Source organism: Phyllostomus hastatus, unplaced genomic scaffold (assembly GCF_019186645.2).
Source record: "Phyllostomus hastatus isolate PE091 unplaced genomic scaffold, TTU_PhHast_1.1 phas_scaffold_78, whole genome shotgun sequence".
Classification (NCBI taxonomy): Eukaryota; Metazoa; Chordata; class Mammalia; order Chiroptera; family Phyllostomidae; genus Phyllostomus; species Phyllostomus hastatus.
The window spans coordinates 73,396,652-73,411,852 of NW_025334041.1; the positions used below are offsets into that span (position 1 = coordinate 73,396,652).

At 47.0% G+C, this 15,201-nt stretch overlaps 1 protein-coding gene across 2 annotated transcripts in view; it reads right to left on the bottom strand.

Moving 5' to 3' along the window:
- Positions 1-4,291, bottom strand: part of KCMF1 (potassium channel modulatory factor 1) — a 70,917-nt gene extending 66,626 nt beyond the window's left edge. Inside the window, exon 1 of one of the 2 annotated variants that reach the window (XM_045828202.1) lies at positions 3,936-4,291. In XM_045828202.1, the coding sequence (XP_045684158.1) occupies positions 3,936-3,951 (16 nt within the window). In that variant the 5' untranslated portion in view covers positions 3,952-4,291. Of the gene's footprint in view, positions 1-2,903; positions 3,538-3,935 lie in introns of those variants that run through there. The other variant, XM_045828203.1, reaches the window with a different exon arrangement.
- Positions 4,292-15,201: the final 10,910 nt, after the last annotated feature.

Genomic DNA, 15,201 nt, shown 5'->3' on the forward strand with positions numbered 1-15,201 from the left:
CTGGCTAGTGTGGCTGAGTGGATTGAGCATCAGCCTAGAAACCAAAAAGTCACAGGTTCAATTCCCAGTCAGGGTACATTCCTGGGTTAAGGGCCAGGTCCCCAGTTGGGGGTGTGCAAGAGGCAACCAGTCGATGTTTCTCTCCCTTTCTTTCACCCTCCCTCCACTCTCTCTAAAACTAACTAAATAAAATTTTTTTAAAAAAGAAATGTTTAACATTTAACGTTTAATAAAACATTAAAAAGTACTCTTGAAATTAAAATACAAAATAACTGGTTTCACTATGTGTACCATGGTATTAGCATGGTGAACATGAAGTGACTGCACACTAGTCTGGGAAGGTCATACTGGGCAAGCAGGAGACAATGTAGAGCACTGCCATTCCCACTCAGATTCTGGAAAGGTGGGAAGCCTGGTTCCCACCCTTGGAAACAATTACTTCTGTCCCAATCTACATGGTGCTGCTGGAAACTGAGGAATAGAACTGGTTTAGTCTATAGACTCATTAATACCACACAAAGTTGGACCTTTCTGGACTCCCAACAATTTCATTTCCATCAACTCTCTAAAGCTCTAGTCCACAGCAAGCAAAAGCAAATAAATTATAGCCCTGGGCCAAAGAGGGCCACATTCAGCCACATTCTGTGTTTGTAGACTCTGCAGGCTAAGCATGGTTTTTACATTTCTAAATGGTAAACCTAAGAGGCACATTTCATGACACATGAAAATTATATGAAATTCGAATGTTAGTGTCTATAAAGTTTTAATTGGAACATGGTTGTGCTCATTCATTTACATGTTGTCTGTAACTGCTTTTACACTATAATGGTAGAGCTGACCTCATAACTTACCAAGCAACAATATTTACTACCTCGCCCCTTTACAGAAGAAGTATGTCGACCATGAGTTTAAACATTCTCTATGCTCCTGGCTGCATCTCCTTTCTCAGAAGCAGTCCACTGCTTCACAAGGTAGAGAGACTCTGAGCTAGGTAACCTCAAAATTCTAAGGCTTGTATTTCCCTAAGAATATCCTTCCTTCCAACCAGTGTGAAGCACAAACTAATCCAAAGCACTCACTAAACTTTCTCTCCTCATACATTACCTATACAGGATTTTAAAATCAAGAGTACACAATACTTACAGAGGTTGGTAAATGTCCAGTTTGGAGCTGTGTCGTCTAAAGTTACATCATTACATACACATAATACAGTGCAACTCATTAGGGTGGGCGCAAAGACAAAGTAACAAATTACATGCACACAGAGGCACTGGAAAGGAAGTGCAATGCAAGTACAATTCTGTACTTGCACAGTTCAGATCTCTCACTAGACTATCACATCAAGTTCTGGGTCACACTACTGAAAGGAAACAGGAACGACAGAGAATTTGATGGTGGACAGATGAAACTCACTAAAGAAATGCTAAAAGAAATGGGATTAGTTGGTCCAAAGGAGAAAAAGATGAAGAAAGAAGTAGAATAGTGAGGGTGTCAAATTATGTGTTTGTTGGTAGGTTTAATTCCTGCTAATAAAAATAACCAAGGCCCTAACTAATATTAGACAAAACATCTAATGAATTAAATGTGATTCTTAATGATACGGTCATTCCTGCCTTAGGCCCTCAACGAGACCCTTAAAAGATAATCACTTGTCAAATATTGTACTACCAGTCTTCAACTGATGTATTATAGGAATATTCCTTTTTCAGAAACATCTGGCATTACGTAAGTTACCACAAAAGCTGTGCTACTGATGCCCTAAAGTTCAGAAATATTAAAGTAACTAAAAAGTAATGTTAAGTTTCAAAGCCACATGCCACTCCACAGGACCAAGTAGAGGAAAATGGACTTAGATTACAGAATTTGTTACATCCAGAATACTGGCACTGCAGGATTTTAATTAATTTAAAACAACGATTTTCAACCTTTTTCATCTCATAGCACACATAAATTACTAAAATTCTGCACACACCAAAAAATATTGTTTTTTTCCAATCTGACAAAAGAAAAAGGTATAATTTTGACTCATTCACACCAGACAGCTATAGTTGTGTTAGCTGTTGTCATTTTTAATTCGACAATCTAAGGGAAGAGAGGTCAGTGCCCCTGACTAAATAGTCAGGTACTGTGTGTTTTAAAAATTACTGCCGCACACCAGTTGAATATCACTGTTCTAAAAGATTACAGGGATAAAGGAATCTTCTAGGATACCATGCATTTAGAATACAGTCTGGATCTGGATGTTTTCTTGAAGCAAAGAGGATGAGTCTCAAACACCTTTTCTTCCATTGCTATGATACTATAATTTTAACTCTCCCAGTTCTTCGGAGTAAGGCAGCTTGCAGCCATTGTTAATGTTAATTCTGTCTTGCAGGAGGTCAATGGATACACTACTACAGTCTAGAATAAAGTTTAATAGCCCAAATTAAAATTTGATTAGAACTTTAATCACAATTTCTTTTAAATTAGAGATAGGGAATATATTTCCACCAAGCAGAAAAAATGTAAAATTAGGTATTGTTTCAAAATATTTCTACCTACATTATTATTTCAAAATCTCCATAGCTGTACACCGTAAGTGAAGAGAGTACATTCTATTTCCAATTCATTTTGTGACTTTCAAAACACAGAATCCTTGAACACAATATATTCTGAGTCAATTTCTACACTGCAATTAGTAATGCAAATTGTGAAACTTGCTCGGAATATCATTTTAATCTGAGTTTTTCCACCTCAAAATTCTAAAGCCTGTATTTCCCTATGAATATCTTTCCGACCGGTGTGAAGTACAAACTAATCTGACTCACTAAACTTTCTCCACTCCTACATCACCTACACAAGATTTTAAAATCAAGAGTACACAATACTTTCGAGCCATTTCTACAACCTTGCATTAACCTTACCATGATAAAGTTTTCGCCAAGTTTCTTAATACTTTTTATTTGAAGACCTGTGAAAGTGAAACAAAGAAAACACAACCCCCTCCCCCTTTTCTGAACCATATGGCAGTAAACTGAAGTTAACTTATTTTTTTTACCAGCTCCACGCCTATCCGTCGGCCCTGGACATTTCTCTCTTTGTGCCCTGGGACTGGGCTAGAGCTGCCTACTTACTCGCTACCGGACCGCAATCATGTCGTTAAATCGCAAAAAGCAAGTCCCAAGCGGCCCCCGACCGGTAACGAGACCTCGCCGCGGTCGTTTCCCAAAACCCGGGCGGGCGGCGGTGCGCGCCCGCGGAGGGGCCCGAGGCTGCCGGGAGCGAGACCGCTCCGCCCGGCGACGGAGCGGGGAGTGTGCTCGCCGCGGCCCGGCCGGACCCGCCCCGGGAACTTGTCTACCCGAGCCCCGGGACGCGCCGCGGCCTAGCCGCGAGGCCGGGCGGAGGGCGCTTCCGTGTCCCGGCCGCCGGGTCCGCCCGCCGCCCCGCGGCCCCCGCGGGCAGGGCCACTCGCCGCCCTCTCCGGGCCGCCGGACGCGCCCGCCGACCCCGGGCCGGCTCCTCGGTCTCCTGCCTCCGCCCGCGGCCCCGCTCGGCGTCCGCGCCGGGCCCTTCCGGGGTGGCGGGCGCGCTAGGCCGCGGCGGGGCCCGCGGCCCCGGGATCGGCCGGGCGGGCCCCGCGGCGGCCGGTACCAGCCGGCCCCCAGGGCCCGGGTCCCGCCGGTAACGGGCCCCGCCGCCTCCCCTCCCCCCCCCATGACAGTGCAAACCCTCGGCCGCCGGCCGCCCCGCCTCCGGCACCAGGCCCCGCTCAGGGCCGCGGCTGCAGCGGCGGCGCCGCGGCTCTCCGCCGACCCCCGCTCACTCCCGGGCCCGGCGTTTCGGGGCGGCTCGGGCCGGCCGCCGTCTCCGCCGCCTCCGGGCCGCCCTCCGCGGCTCCGGGCCCGGGAGGGGGAGGCCGCGGCCCGGGCGGTGGGGGCGGGGGCTGCTCTCACCTTCATGTCGGGACATCCTAGTTCAGACGGCGGCGGCGCGGCCCCTCCCGGGCTCCGGCTGCAGTGTCCCCCGCGGGGTCCCGGCGCTGCCCGCGCCGGCCGGCCGATCCCACTCGACTCCCGGGCTCGGCCGCGGGGGCGGGGTGGGCAGGAGAGCGCTCCCGCGGCGGCGGCGGCGGCGGCGGCGGGGAGGCGGCGCGGGGCGGGACGGGGGCCGGGCCTGGCCGGGGCTGAGCTCCTCCAGGAGGCGGGTCCGACGCCGCGGCTCCGCCGGCGCCGCCGTGACTCGGTCACTCTCGGGCCCGCCGGCTCCCGGCTGCGGCGCCGCGCTCCTGAAATCCCGCTCCTCCCCTTCCCCGGCCCGCCCCCGCCCTCTCCCCGGCTCCCGGCCGCCGCCTCCTCCTCCTCTTCCTCCTCCTCCGCCTCCTTCCGCCGCCCGCACGCCGGCCCCGCCTCTCGCGGCCCGCGCCGGGCCCAGCCGCCCGGAGGCCCCGCGGCCGGAGGGCGCGGCGGAGGCGGCGGCGGCGGCGCTGGCGGCGCTGGCCGGTCCCCTCCGGCGGGTCGCTGTCGGGCGCTCGAGCCCGGCCTCGGTCTGGCCGCAGGCGCCCGCCGCCCCCCGCACCCGCGCGGCCGGGGCCTCCCGCCTCCCCGGCCGCCCGCTGCTCCTCCAGCGGCCGGGCGGCGGGTCGGGCGCTTCCCGACGGCGCCCCGCGCCCGCGAGGGGCCGCGCCCTCCGGAGCATGGCTGCGGGCGGCGAGCGGCGGCCTCGGACCCGCGGAAGGGCCGTCTGGGGCCACGTGCTCGCCTCCCTTCGTGCCGGCCCCGCACCGCGGAGAAGCGGCCAGCCTCTGCCGGCGGCGGGGCCGCTCCTCCGGGCGACTCGCAATCGCGGGCGGGCGCGGGGGGAACCGGGGGCGGCCGCTCGGCCGCGGGGCTTCGGGGCCGCCTGCTCGGGGGCCGGCGCCGCCGCGGGGCTGTTGGCGGGCCCCGCGCGGGGTGCGCTTCCCCGCCGGGCCCGTGGCGAGGGCTCTGCTTTAGAGACTCTTGGGGGAGTTCGTGTGTGCGTGTGTGTGTGTGTGTGTGTGTGTGTGTGTGTGTGTGCGTGTGTGTGTGTTCTCCTGCCAGAGAACTCGTTTTCCGTTATTTCTCTGTTACATTTTTACACTCTTCCCTGTCAACTTTGTTTCCAGGCAGGAATTCCACATGTTTCTACCGCCCCCTACCCCGGGGCGGCGGGCAGGGTGCTCGGCGGAGGTGGAGGGCAGATGTGTTCGGGGTCAAGACACTTCGGCCTTGGGGTTCTGGTTCTGATACTCTCTGTGTAGCCTTTCTGAGCCTCTGTGTCCTCCTGCTGACTGTTTTAATTTATCCTTTCATATTTGAAATTGTCCCCCCCCCTTTTTTTCCTTCATAAAACCGTGTCCCTAGGGTACGTGTACTGAAATCGGATCGTAAGGTGCTGTTTGCTTTAAGATTGCTCTTGATCTCCACCAACTAGCTGTGGGGCCCGGGCCAGATGACTTAGCCTCCTGTGCCTCGACTTCCCCTTCTTTAAAATGTACATGGTCGCAGATATCATTAATAACATTAATGATAATATTAACAGGTAGATATTTGGAGGATTAAGTACTAAAATGTTTATCAACTCTCTAACCCAGGACACACCAAAAACAGTTTGTTACAATATTTCATTAAATCCAGTTTTAAGATACCGATTTCAAAGATATTAAAAAGCTTGTCATAAATACGTACAAAGTCACTCAGATCTATCCAAGGGCTGTATTTGGTAGTAACTAGTGATAAACTAGGTAACAGCCAGAGTAAGTTTTAAACAAACCGAGATTTAAATGAGGATTTTGTCACCAGAAATACATTGCATGTGTGGAGCTTTTGTCCAAATTTAGTACACCACAGCTGTTGGAGAAAGAGGTCCATCAGGGCGACAATTGAGTTAGTAGAGAGAAATAGGCTTCAGACAGGCAGAGCTAACACCTCCTGCATCGTGCCCCTTGCCAGCAGCACCTTTCTAAGCGCTCTGCAGTACTGGTTGGTGTGGCCCTGCGGCCCGCACACTGGAGCCTCAGGTGCTCGGGCTGTAGCAGTGTAGGCAGCACCCCACACGCAGTTTCGTGCTGAGTAAATGATGTCTGTAAATACATTAAGCTACTGGCATTATTAATACTCCAGTCATGCAATGATGAAGCAGGTACAGGACCTGACAAAAAATCCAGAACTCCAGGAAGGAATAAAAATATAGAGGTTTGTTTGGGTTTGGGGAGTTACCAAATCCTGCTCCTGAGACCCAACAGGTAACTGTAAATCTCAGGGGAATGTCAGGTTTTTGCTAGTTATTTCATTGTTTCCAATCACAGAAGTGAGAGAATAAAGTGACTAAAGATATTTTTTTTTGGTTTGAATTATTGAGTAAGCAGAAATATTAAAATTATTTGGGAGATTTCATGAGTGGAAGAAACATTTCCTCAATTCTGTCAAAAGTCTGGCCCTTCAATTTATAACAACCTGTTTGCTATCCTGCCTTATGGGAGATTTCACTCCCCCACCCCCCCAAAAAAATGATTAATTTCAATACTCATACCAAACTGTCCATCAAATAATGTCTGTTCTCCAGAAAGGTTTCCTTCTGTCCTCTTCCTGTACCTCCTTGAATTCTTTTTTCCATGTCCTTGCTTCACAGCCTATCTTGCTACTATGGCTCAATCATGTCCCTTAAAATGGGCCTGTGCATGTAAACACAGGTGGAATCTGAATAAGACCTGTAGTCTAATTAAATGTGTTGTCAATTTCCTGGCTTTGATACTGTTCTATAGTTTCGTAAAGATGTTAGCATTGGAAGGAACTGGGGCAAGTATACATGGGCCCTGTATCACTTACTGTGAGTGTAATTTTTTCAAAGTAAAAATTAAACTACTGGGACAAATCAGATCAGTCATTGCCTGTAGCCAAGGGAGTGGAGGTGGAGATTGACTTCAGTGAGAACTTTTTGAAGTGACGAGAATATTTATGTCTTGATTGTGTCAGTGTTATTGTATACCTGTGTCATAACTTACAGGACTGTATACCTAAAAAGGTAAATTTTACTTCTATATAAATTATACCTTGGTGAACCTGACTTAAAAAAGAAAAGCAAGCTCTTGTCACCCCAGCCTACTGTTGTCTAGATGGTGAAATTTAACTATCATATGAAACCCAACAGTCTTGTCCACATGATAACTTTTCCTTGCTCTGCCAGTGTATTCTGCTTTCTCGTACTAGACTGATTCCTGCATCCTGGCCTTTGCATGTGCTCTTGCATCTGCTTAGAGGGAGCGTAGGAAATACAGTCTGAATTCAAATTCCCTGCACTTTGTTTAACCTTCCTTGCCTCAGGCACACCAATGACTTCCTTCTCTGTTTACTTATGCTGTGCTATAATTTTTAATTAGGTTTTTCATCTCTCCTCTCAGCTAAACTCTTCCAGGACAGGCAGCATGATTTGTTTCTGTTGCTGGCATCCAGTGGTGTTGAATGAATGGATGAACGAATAATTTAAAGCTGGAAGAAAGTTTTTTAAAAAGTTCTCAAAATGTGGTCTAGGGTCCCTGAGTCCTCCCGTGTGCTCCAGAGGCCCTGCTGCTAACCGCAGTTTTCTGCCTAGAGTCCTGGAAAGGGTCAGACTCATGAGGCCTGGTTATGTCTGTGCTGTCCACTGTCCTCACAGTTCTTGTGCGAGAATCACATCCCCTACTTCCCTTGAACTTGCTTTAAAGTTTTCATTTAAAATTCTGTCACCTTGAGTATTTCAAGCATTGCCTTGTGATACCTTGATTTCAAATTGAACCATGTGCACCTGCCCGGAAACCACCCACTTCTCCATCCTGACTATATCCGGGCTCTAACATATGACTTCCTGTTTTATTGTTAACTATTTGTTTTTCCAGTTTTCTTACTTTGCCACTAAATTTATTCTTTTACTTCTTTAGGAGCCCAGTCTCTTGATCTTTCCACTTGGCTTTTTTTTTTTTAATTTCCTTTTAACTTTACTTTCCTTCTGATCCAATGGGTACCCTGTGGTCAACTGAAACTATTCTTTTTTAAGGCAACAACTTTTATTATCCCTCACCTAATTCATACAAAAGGGAATATGGCAAATGGTTCAGGGTGAAATGAAAAAAATGCAGATTTGAACACATTGGTCTGTTTACACAGGGAGCAGGCTCTCCCTGACATAAGTCCGCTGCTTCTCTGTAGACACAGCCCTCAGGGAAGCAGGAAGGACAGCTCTTGCAGGCGGTGCATTTCACTCTGCATTTACTGGAGCCAGCACAAGTGCAGGATCCAGCAGTGGGACAGGAGCATCTGGGGTCCATTTTGAGCAGAGGTGAAGCAGGAGGTCCAAAACGGGCACAGACTCATGTGCTGTTGCTACGTGGTATCTCAAACTATTATCATTCATAACCCTCAACACTTTAGGACCTTTATTCTCAAGGTGCACCAGCTCTGCAAACTCCCAATCCTGAATCATGCATGCAATTGCATGACTCAGTTTCTCCCCACCTATACCCTCTTGGGTTTAGAACACTGTAAAAAAAAAAAGGAATGTACAGATAGTGGAGGAGAGGCTGCTACAAAATCTAGTAGGTCAACTTCACTCTATCTTGAATCAGCACCCTCTATCATTCCTAGGTTATTATAAATCTTTACCATTTAGCTTCAACTGCTTACTCATTAGCTTACTCATCCACATATGCAGTAGATTACCACCTTCTAATGCACAGATGGAGTAAAATTCAAAAAGCAAGAATTTCCTCTTCCTGCTGTAAGCCTCCAAAGAACCTATACATGTGTATCTTCCTGCCTCTGCCTTCACTCTCAAAAGAACTGAGATGTCCTTTTCCTAAAATCCTACCTCTGCTTATGATCCCACTTCATGGCCATGCTCCTTCAGCCACCCTCTCCGCATCTGTACTTCCGCCCACTCAGCCTCCACCTGTTCATTTCCCTTGGCTGAAAAAAATTCTTCAAACCTGCACTCTGTGTGGTTACTGCCCTGGTTTCTTGATAGTCAAACTCCTTGAAAGAATTGTTGCTACTCTTCCTCAGCTTTACAACCTGAGTCATTTGATTGCGTGGCTTTTGATGCTGTGGGCCCCTCACTTTCTGTGACACCACATTTACCTCCTCTCCCGTGTTCGTGCTCTTCCTGGATCCTCTATTGGGTTGAGAGGAGTCAGCATCAACTCAGTTGGTCACCCAAGATGGAACCCAACCCTCATCCTAGACTTTCCTCCCACTTGTCTCCTACAGCCATTCAGTCACCAGTGGGTTTTTACTCATTAAGCATTGGTCGGGTTCAACCCTACACATTTCCACAGCCACCAAACCATTCCAGTCTCCTCAAGACTCAGAGGGATCTTGGCACCTCATCACCCACCGTGCTCCCTTCTGGTGTCCTTCCCGCTGCTTTCCAGTTAGCTTTGTTTCCTTTCTGACTAGATGTTTAAAACCATGAATATTATACATGCTCATTGGGGAAAATTTAGAAAATACAAAACAAGAAAAAATTAGAAGTCACTTAAAACCTTACCACCCAGAGAAAATTATTGTTATATTTTAATGTGTTTCCTTCTAGAGTTATTGTTCAGAATCATACATTGAATCATATTATTCCACTGCTTAATGCCCTCTGTGGCTCACTTTCAGTGACCCCCACCTCTTATGGACTAACTCAAATTCCTACCAGAGTCTAAAGTCCTTGCAGGGTCTGCCCCTACTTCTCCAGCTTGCCTTCTACCCACAGTGTGGTCAGCCTTAGACAGGTCTCCCTGGAAGCAGGGTGGTCGCCTTTTCTGCTTCAGGGCATCTGGAATGTGTGTACCTGATTTGCCATATGATAAACTTAATTTAAAGTCATTTTGGAGAAGGCTTGCCTGAACGCTCTACCTAATATTAAGGCCTTCCCCCACTGTTTTTTTATCTTGTTTTTATTTTCTTCACATATATATTTTTTACAGATTTTATTTATTTATTTTTAGAGAGGGGAAGGGAGGGAGAAAGAGAGAGAGAGAGAAACATCAATGTGTGGTTGCCTCTCATGTGGCCCCCACTGGGGACATGGCCTGTAACCCAGGCATGTGCCCTGACTGGGAATTGAACCTGTGATGCTTTGGTTCGCAGCCTGAGCTCAATCCGCTGAGCTATACCAGCCAGGGCTTCTTCACATATATTTTTAATCCTCACTTGAAGATACACCCGTAGATTTTAGAGAGCGGGGAAGGGAAGAGGAGAGAGGGCAGAGAAACATCGACTGGCTGCCTCTCATAGGAGCTCTGACCGGGAACTCACCCCGTAGCCCTTCAGTTTACAGGATGACACTCCAACCAACTGAGCCACACTGGCCAGGGCTATTTCCTTAATACTTACTTACATGAATTTCTACAACCATTCCAAAACAAAGTGTCAAGAGCCATAGACTTTTGCCCATTCTTTGACACAGCAATCCAACTTCAACTAATTTAGTCTATTTAAATCGTGAGTGACAGCCCTGGCTGGGTGGCTCAGTTGGTCGGAGCGTCATCCAGTATGCTGAAAGGCTGCAGCTTCAGTTCCCGGTCAGGGCACATGCTTAGGCTGCTGGTTCAGTCCCTGGTCTGGGCATGTATGGGAGACAACCAATCAGTGTTTCTCCCTTCCTCTGTCTCTAAAATCAGTAAATATATACTTGGGTGAGGATAAAAAAAAATTTTTTAATCATTGTCACATATGCAAAGATTTTAGATACAAGGATGTGTATCACACTGTCCTTTTTAATATTTGAAATTGAAGACAACCTAAATAAATTATGGCTTATTCAAACCCATAGTAGCTAGAAATATATTTGTGGTATATTTTCACTATAAAAAGCATGTTTCAAACGTTCTGATCCCTTTGTAAATGATGTATATATAGCATGATGCCATTTTTGCTTTTTAATAAAGCAAATACACATAAAACTGGATGGATGTCAGATTTTTTAGGGATCAATATGGACAATGTATATTATTTGTTCAATTTACACATATTTATTGAGAGTCTGTGTCTACAGAGGACACAGGATGAGAAAACCATGTCTCCATCCTCGAGGTGTTGACATTCTGGTGATAATTTAATTGCTGTTCTGATGAGTGAGTGCTAAGGGTGTCTAGAGAATTTATCATGTGAAAGAGAAGGGCCTTGTCCCTCTTGGTTTTGAAGTTTTCTATAATGAACATGTGCTAGCTTCATAGTACTTCTGTTTCTTTTTTCTTTCTGTTCTGTCTGAAGAAGCTTGGCATTGTGATAAATGGGAAGTAAAAGGTGGTAGGTACTAGAGGGGCCCAGAGTAAAGGAAATGTTTTTGACTGCTTTTGAAACAGGAGACTCCAGTGTGTTTAGAGACTGGGGGGAAGATGCATGTGTCCCTACCTGTGTACAAGTAGGGGGGGGGGTGGCTGAGGAGGAGCCCAGCTGTGGGCAGCTCTCACCAGGAGGCTGCACCTCATTCTCTACTGACAGCCTTCAGTAGAAAGAAATTCAGTTGGGTAAGCAGGAACCTGTGGCAGTCATGCCTAGTGGTCTTCATTTTCTCAAAATGGGCAGTAGTTTTATGCCATTTTGTGCCTCTGTGCCTGGTAAGTTTCTACTCCTGCCTCCTTTAAAAATCAGCTATACATCCCTGCCTTTGGGGACCACTTCCTGACCCCTTCCTTGTAGTGTGCTCCGGCCACTGCCAGTAGAATCACCTTGGGGGGGGGGCTGGGGAGAGGGGCCGCTTGTTCAGCCTTCAGAGTCCTTGAAGACTTTCAGACTTACTCGGTCAGGATTTCCGAGGGGCGGGGCCCAGAGATCTGTGTTTGAAAGAACACCCATGGGGATCCTAATGGTGCAGCGAAGCTGGAAAACCCCACTAAGTGCTCCCAATTCATTTTACAATTCTCCATTATTGCAATTAAACTCTCTTTGCCTACCGGGCTGCCCTTCCCTTGGGAAGGAATGTCTCTTCATTTACACACTTCTGGTGCGGGTCTGCACTTGGCTACCACAGTGGGCTTTGGGTGCTTGTTTGTGAAATGAGTGATGTGTCCAAAATGGGAACCCAGGTATCCTGACCCCAAGATCCACTATTTTCCCTGTCACGTAATGTTTTATCTCCATAACGGTCGAATTTTTTGTGAAAGCATTTCCTGTTCCAACTATGCCTAAAAATCATACACTGACTTAAAAACCTCAAGTCCATGCAGAAGGACTTGGAAGAATGGGATTGGTAGCTCTGAGGAAAGTCAGAAAAGGAGGCCCTCTGATAGTGAAGTGAGTAGAATCAGCACAAAGAGGATGAGCAAGCAAGCCCATGCAGCCTGTGTTGAAGTATGTCACCCAAGTTTCCCCCAAACCTAGCAAGGAGTTAAAACTTATTCTGGAAGAGCCCTTGACTGGTGGGGCTCAGCTGGCTGGGTGTCATCCCATAAAGTGAAAGGTTGCTGTCTCCATCCCTAGTCCAGGCACATGCCTGGGATGCGGGTTTGGTCCCTGGCCGGAGAGCATACAAGAGACAACCCACCAATGTTTCACACATCACTGTCCTCTCTTTCTTTCTCCCTTCCCCTCTCTATAAAAATAAATAAAATCTTTAAAAATTTAAAAAATTACCCTGGCTGGTGTGGCTTAGTGGATTGAAGGGTCATTGGTTTGATTCCCAGTCAGCACACATGCCTAGCTTCTGGGCCAGGTCCCTGGTTGGGGGTGTGCAAGAGGCAGCCAACCAGAGTTTCTCTCTCACATTGATGCTTCTCTCCCTCTCTTTGTCCCTCCCTTCCCCTCTCTCTGAAAATAAATAAAATCTTTTTAAAAATTAAAAAATAATTATGAAAACGTATTCTGGAAGAGAGCCTTGGGATGATACAATGAGGTGGGTGCTCACAAGTAAAATGAGTCATAACAGAAGGCTTGTGTGTGGCTTGCATGGAGAAATTATAGTTTGTAATCCCACACTATCTAAGGATAAAGTTGCTCTGATACTATTGGCTAATGCGTTCATGTAGATGGAATGAGTGAACACTGCCAGTTCACCTTGGCAGAAATGAGTATCTGCTCCTTTACTAAAGGTCTTTATTGAGTACTTCCATTGGGCAGGGGCTGTACTAGCTGTCAGTGATGTGACAAGAGGCACAACAGGCGCAGGACCTGTCCTGAGGAGTCACAGGATTGTTCCCGCTCACCCAGTTCCCAGTCTGTAATTTGCTATGCTTTGTGGATTTGTCTGGCAGAGCATAGGACTCAGCAAATGACCAGAGCCAATCAGTTACGCTTCCTGTTCTCACATTAATAACTATAGTATTGAGTCACTTGTGACTTGTGTGAGTGTACATTTTAAAGATCTTGCCAATTTTATCTGACAATTCATAAATCAGGCAGTATTCAATCTAGCAGACAGAAAGAAGCTCTGAGGAAGTGCACCAAATGAAATACTTTCATAAGCAGCAAGGGGCGGGGGGAACAAGGAAGTTATACTAGACAAAAAAGTGATTCATTATTGCAAAGTCTCTTTCCTTTAGAGGATGGCAAGGGTCTATCAGGCAGATTACCTACCTAGAGCAGATTAGGTGATTCTTGATTGACTGATTTAAGGTTGCATTACTGGGAGATCCCTAACTAATTATGTTTCAATTTGGTGGTATGGGACTTAGCATAAGTGACTCCATTTTGGAATCTAAAAAAAAGCCTATTGTCTTTTATTTTGTAATTTTATTTCTTTTTAGGGAAGGAGAGAAACATCAATGTGAGAGAGAAACATCTATCCATTGCTTCTCACACACACCCCATTTGGAACTGAACTGCAAGCCAGGCATGTTCCCTAACCAGGGATCAAACCGGTGATCATCTGCTTTCTGGGACAACACCCAAACAACTGAGCCATACTGTCAAGGCCCTGTTGTCTTGTTTGTTTGTTTTAAACTTCTACATCCATTCCATCATCTATTTTTTTTAAGATTTCATTTATTTATTTTTAGAGAGAGGGGAAGGGAAGGAGAAAGAGGGAGAGAAACATCAGTGTGTGGTTGCCGCTCGAGTACCCCCTACTGGGGACCTGGCCCCAAACCCAGGCATGTGCTGGACTGGGAATTGAACCTGTGACCCTTTAGTTCGCAGGCCATTGGTCAATCCACTGAGCCATACTAGCCAGGGCATGTTGTCTTGTTTTTAACACAGTCAATTTTGCCTGGTTTGACTTGCTCTGGACAAATGGATATAAAGTTGGGCCAGCTGATGAGGTCAACAGACCTCCCACAGTAGGAAGTGCTGCCACCCACCTCCACTGCCTCCACTGCTGAAACAGCACTGCCTTGGTCCTGCTTCCAGCCCCACTAGGAGTGCGTGTGGCCTTTCCTTCCCTAATGGCCCACTGAGAGGTTGTTGAGATGGTTCTTGATTCTTGGAAGATTAAATCCCTGGGAATCTTAAATTCCAGAGAGCTTGAGGAAACAGAAATCACAGAGTCTTAGAAGGCCCTGTTTCAGGTAACAAGGGACCCTGAAGCTTAAGGTTCAGTAATTTCACAGTAAGTCCACCAATGCATTCAATGCTAGAGGGTAAAAATATCTAGTGTCTGTGATCCAAAAGGATCAGAGGACTCCCTGAATGCTTAGAGGAAAGGAGGTAAGGATGAGAGCAACTTCAATGTTTTACTTCCTTGATCTCACTAATAAATCATACTTCCTCTTCTTTGTCCCCCACATCCGACAGTAGGTTTAAATGCTAGACTCTGAGCTAGTCAAGGACAGAAATGATATCTTACTCACCTTTGAATCCTTGGTACTTCACCCATAGCATAAACAAAATATTGGTTGAATGAGTGATGGATGAGTGAGTAAATGATCTCTGGCACTGTGGCTAACAGCCCTGTGTATCTCCCTCTCTTTTCCTTCTTGACTGCCTTCCAGAGGTGGCATTGCAATGACAAAAACACATGAGCTCTAGAATCAGACCCAAGCCTGAATCCTGATTGTGACATATACCATTGGTGTGACCTCGAGCCAGTTACTCAACATCTCAGCCTCAACTTTCTTATTTGTAAAATGGAACCCATAATATCTCCCCTGCAAGGCTGTGAGAATCAGCAATACTGTCTGCAAGTGCCTGGTATATAGTAGGTCTCAATAAATTGTATCATTCTTATTTTTACTGTAGTTCAGTAAAAATAGACTGTTCCACAGTCCATGAGCCAAGTCTGCTTTTTTTGTAAATAAAGTTCTGT